Source organism: Atta cephalotes (genome assembly GCF_000143395.1).
Source record: "Atta cephalotes unplaced genomic scaffold scaffold00310, whole genome shotgun sequence".
Lineage (NCBI taxonomy): Eukaryota > Metazoa > Arthropoda > Insecta > Hymenoptera > Formicidae > Atta > Atta cephalotes.
The window spans coordinates 220-5,613 of NW_012130374.1; the positions used below are offsets into that span (position 1 = coordinate 220).

Sequence of the window (5,394 nt, forward strand, 5' to 3'; positions counted from 1 at the left end):
CGTAAAGAGCTTTCCGTCACCGTTCTGCTGACGAAATTATACAATGACGATCAATTAGAAACTTACAGATTAGAAAATCTTACAATTAGAAATAATCCGTTCTCCTCTCCTTCTCGCCTACCGTAAAATTTTTAGTAGAGACAATTTTTTATGCAGAACGTAATCATATATTTTTGTTTTACTGCAAAAGGTCTAGCTCTTTGAAATCTAATTTTGACGTTAATCAAATTGTTAGGATCGAACTTTGCTTGCAAAAATATATAATGGCAAAATAATGTACATACAAGGAGTTTAAGAAAAAAATAAAAATGCAGAGTAGATAAATATATATCAATAAAACTGGCTATGACTGATAAAAAAAAATGAAATAAATATCTATAAATTTTTATTTGGAAAATCCTAATTCGTTGAAATCTTGCGTAATTATATTTATTCCATTTTGCAAACTCTATCTTTCTTCTGTTGATACATAATTTGAAAAATAAAAATTTTAACAGTAAGTGAAAGGAAAATGTATAATTGATACTATTAAATTGTTAAAGTATTTCTCACCAAATTCAAATCACATTGATATGCTGCAGACTTTATATTATATGACAAATTTCCAGCAATTAGGCTTGCAGAATTTTTTTTTGCATTGAGTGTAGCAAAACCGGAAATTTTAAAAAGTTGGGAAATTATTTATATTAAACACAAATTAATCTGCAATGTTGTTTTAAAGAAAAAAATTACAAGTATAAAATGCCAGATTCTTATACTACTTCGTTCTTTTCTCTCTCCTTTTCTCTTTCTATATAATCTTATGTATGATATTGTAATACTGCTTTTTATGAGAACTATATTTTCAAAGTAATATAATTTTATTATCCATAGCTCAATATTTTCTATATTCATTTTTTCTCTTTCACATAATTGCATTTCATATTTCAAAAAATAAATAGTCATCACTGTATATTACTATTACGTATATTATAATGTTTCACAGGTCATAATTCATTCAGATCATAATTCACTCACGTGTGAATTATTTTGTTCGCAATTATAATCAATGTTGATCGTGCTTGTTTTTCACGACTTTGACGAAGGTACCGCCCTGCTATTCTTGTCCGAATTCCGCAAACTCGCGAACAAACGACCCCAATATCCGTGTCCCTGCGTAATACATGTAGATTACATAATGGTTCAGCAAACCCATGTCGCCGTGCGCGTTGCTTCGTTACGGCTGTAAGCCCAAACGCTATTGTTAGAATCGCTGTCGCTAGCGCCTGGCGTAATAATAAGCCGAAACGCCACTTCTCGAAACGCGGGTCAACGTATTTTTAGAGCAGCAACCGAGCACGAAGCCCGAGAAAAACGCATGAGAGAGAGAGAGAGAGAGAGAAGTGTCAATGATCATTGCCAAAAAATCTCTTTATGCAATGCAATTATCGGGAAAAAAATGTCGTTTTTGAGACCTTTAATTTAATTCCCAAACACAATTTCTTGAATACAAATTAATTTTTGTATTTTATTTTCTTACCTTTTTTTTTAATTTCACGAAATCAATTTAGCGGGAACTAGACGAGGTGTATCATAATGTTTTCATTGATCCATATTCAAAATACCTGTGATAATAATATAGCTGATAGATGATCATTTTATTTTATATATTTTTTTAATTTTCTCGTGGAGGACATCATAACAAGTCAATTAAATTGTAATCACAAACTTATTAAAAGCTATTAATTTCTTTATTTTTTTAACAAAGAGCCACTTAAATATTTTTCTTTATTTCTTAAATCTCTTTTTTTTGAGATTATTATAATTATTATCATTATTTTTAATTCTAATTAATTCTAACAGTTCATTAAATTCTAAAGTAAATATTATATAAATTGATGAATATATATAAATTGATAATTAAGTTATTAAATTTTATATATGTAGAACAATAATGTAAAAAATTGTTGATTGAAAAATTGTTCTATTTTATTAATATATTGGACAGATTTTATTTTTTTTATGTTTATAATTTTTCATCAATTAAAATTTTCTTCCATTCTCCTTTATTTTCGCAAATGTAGAAGACTGAGAGATATTTTGATTTTTTAAATTTAAGATAAAATATGCCTTTCCAATAAAAATAATAATTATTCAAATTCCGATGTGTTTTCCATCTCTTGTTTTTAATCTGAGAGATAACTGAATCGCTCGATTGAAACGTAATAATGATAAAAAAAGAAGGAGAAAAAAAAAGAAAATGCTCGTGCAGACGAAACAGTACCGCAAGGACCAGCTGTCTCAAGTGAACCCGCCGAAATTCGAGAAAGCCGAAGATATGGCCGACCTGACCTACTTGAACGAGGCGTCGGTGTTGCACAATCTGAAGCAGCGTTACTACGCCAAACTGATCTACGTAAGTCAATTGTCGTGAACCTATGTCACTAATGCGCTTTTTCTTTCTCTTTGGGGCTGATGATAGACCAAGGACTTCAAGAAGGACCAGCTGCAGCAGGTGAACCCACCCAAGTATGAGAAATGCGAGGACATGTCCAATCTGACTTACCTCAATGATGCTTCGGTCCTCCACAATTTGAAGCAACGTTACTACGCCAAACTCATCTATGTAAGACTCTTCGTTCGCAATGGGGAGATGCTCGCACTCTCCCTCCTCTTCATCCGAGGATGTGGAGGGTTTTGTCTGTCCTCGAGTATTCCTCCTCTATTTGCGAGCCACCGCCGTGACTGTCACGACACCCTTTCAGAATTTCTGTGCTAGTTTCGAAGGATCGGTTCATCGCTCAAAACGCCAGGACGCGTCTCGCGATGTTCCGAAAGGTCCTTCGGCTTTATACTCCATTCGTCATCCGCGACAAATGGCTCGACAGGATGCACGGATCTTGTGCAGGAGCGTCGTCGTAAAGCAGGACGATCACGACGTCTCCTAATCTCTTTATTTTTTTATCGATGATTTTTTTATCCTTTTCCCAGATGAGAATTTTTCGTCCGTTCAATGTTTTTGTATAGGAGAAATGCATGATTTTTATTTTTTAAATTTATTTCTTTTCCTTTTTAACGTCGTCGTCAAAGCACTATGACCTGCTGCGACGTCTCCTAGTTTTTTCGATTTTTTAATACTCGTTTTAATTTTGGTGTTTTACTCCAGACTTCTATCTGGAGATGCATGATTTTTTTCACTTTGTTTTTGAAAAAATGACATCGTCGCGTAAAGCACAATGACGTGCGTGACGTTCTGTCGTGATTTCTTCCATGTTTGCGAAAGTTATTCTTTCCTTTTTGGATTGATAATTTTCGATCAGTCACTGAAAGTCCTTGTTGAAAAAAATGTCAAATAGGAATATTTTACGCTTTGCCATTTTTTTCGTTCTCCACCAGAGAATGCTCGTTATGTCGATTAAATTTCACGACATTCTCTTTATTTTGATTCACATAAGATGTGTAATCATCTTTTGTTCTGTTATTCCATATTTGTTTCTTAAATATTATATCCATTGTATTTAACTGAGTGCGCTCTAGGGTCCGTGTGCTCACAAAGTGGAGATCCTGAAGGATGCTCTCGTTTTTAGATACGAGTCGCATCTATTACGATGAGAAATGGATAATTCCTGCATCGGCATTCAACCTGTTTTTTGTTTCCATAATAATATTATTTGTATGTTTTGTCAATATTGTATGTATTGTCGATATTGTCGGATTATTTCAAATTAACAATTATAATATCTATCAATTATAATATCTATATAATAAATTACACTATACAATTAAATTATATTTGCTAATCTTCTTTGCATTTGAAAGAATTTTTATAAGTTTTATAGATAATATTGATTTATAATTTGTAATTGGTAATTATTTCTTGCGAGGATTTGGAAAAAAAAATAATCAAACACTATCAACAATGTACTTTGCAGATAAATTTCAATTATTCGAAGTTTGAGGAAAAATTGCATTATTATGAATAATTTCATTTGCATACAATATAATAATGATTTAATTGGAGAAAAAAAAGATTTCTCTCGAATTACAGTATTGAAAACTTTATAAAATCCATAATTTTATTTTATTTATTATAATTTAATTTATTGCTATATAATTAAAGGAATCATAATTAGAGATTCTGTAATATTTAATTATCAAATACATATATATATAATATTATATCAGTAAATTACGTTGATTGTATATGATGTATAATCTTCTTTGACAAATTCAGGAATTCGAATAGCTGAAATTTGTCAGTAGTTTTCTTGTGCACTTTGTCTGTATTGATTCTTGTGCGAGCGAGACAGATCGCACGCCAAGAATCGAGAAATCTTCGTTTTAGCGAATAATAAAAACGAGCCATGGAACATTGCTCGAAGCCTTTAGATTGATCTTTAAATGATCGTTGATCTCTACTTTTGCAGACCTATTCCGGCCTATTCTGCGTGGCTATTAATCCCTACAAAAGATTCCCCGTATACACCTCTAGGTGCGCCAAATTATATCGTGGCAAGAGGCGTAGTGAGGTACCGCCGCACATTTTCGCCATTTCTGATGGAGCCTACGTCAACATGCTTACCAGTATGTAAAAAATGATTATGCGAGAAGCAATGTATTAATCATAATACATTAATATAACATTAATATAACATTAATATATTGAGAAAAATCATTACTTTCGAAAAAATCAAAACATTAAAAATGATTAGCTTAATAACAGTTTACTACGTTAGTATACTACGTTAATTTATCTCAACATATATAAATTGTTACATAGAACAGTTATATTGAAGACGCTCTTTTTTTATCTAAAAGATCTATAAGAATTGATTTGTAAGAGATTTTTGCGACATTCTGTTATGAAAAATCTGTGTCTCTTGCCCCTGACAGATAACGAGAACCAATCTATGTTGATCACCGGTGAGTCTGGTGCCGGAAAAACTGAGAACACGAAAAAAGTAATCGCGTACTTCGCCACCGTCGGTGCCTCGACTAAGAAAGATAAGGAGACTGATGCGAGTCAGAAGAAAGGCTCTCTGGAGGACCAAGTCGTCCAGACCAACCCTGTCCTGGAGGCCTTCGGTAACGCCAAGACCGTCCGTAATGATAACTCCTCTCGTTTCGTAAGTATTTCTATTTTAATACGCTTGATATATGAAGCGTTCAATAGGATAAAATAGCCATTACTATATCTGACCGGGATTGCGTACGAGGAAGTCCAATAATGACTTGGGATACTTAAACGAGATTAAAAAAACAGCTAGTTACGATATTATTGGATTCTTTATTTTGAAATATGAATAATTTATATATTATTACAATGTATTGTATAATTATTGCACAATTGTAAAATTGTGTTATAATTGTATAAAGATTATATATATATATATATATATATATATATATATAATA

At 32.0% G+C, this 5,394-nt stretch overlaps 1 protein-coding gene across 1 annotated transcript; it reads left to right on the forward strand.

Annotated features, from left to right (window-relative positions):
* Positions 1-2,239: 2,239 nt before the first annotated feature.
* On the forward strand, positions 2,240-5,105 carry LOC105625210 (myosin heavy chain, muscle-like; the record flags this gene model as incomplete). The annotated part of the gene is made up of 4 exons (XM_012206552.1): positions 2,240-2,395; positions 2,462-2,605; positions 4,407-4,563; positions 4,873-5,105. Coding segments are annotated over exons 1-4 (690 nt in total), but the record flags the coding sequence as incomplete, so codon positions are not given.
* Between the last annotated feature and the right edge of the window lie 289 nt (positions 5,106-5,394).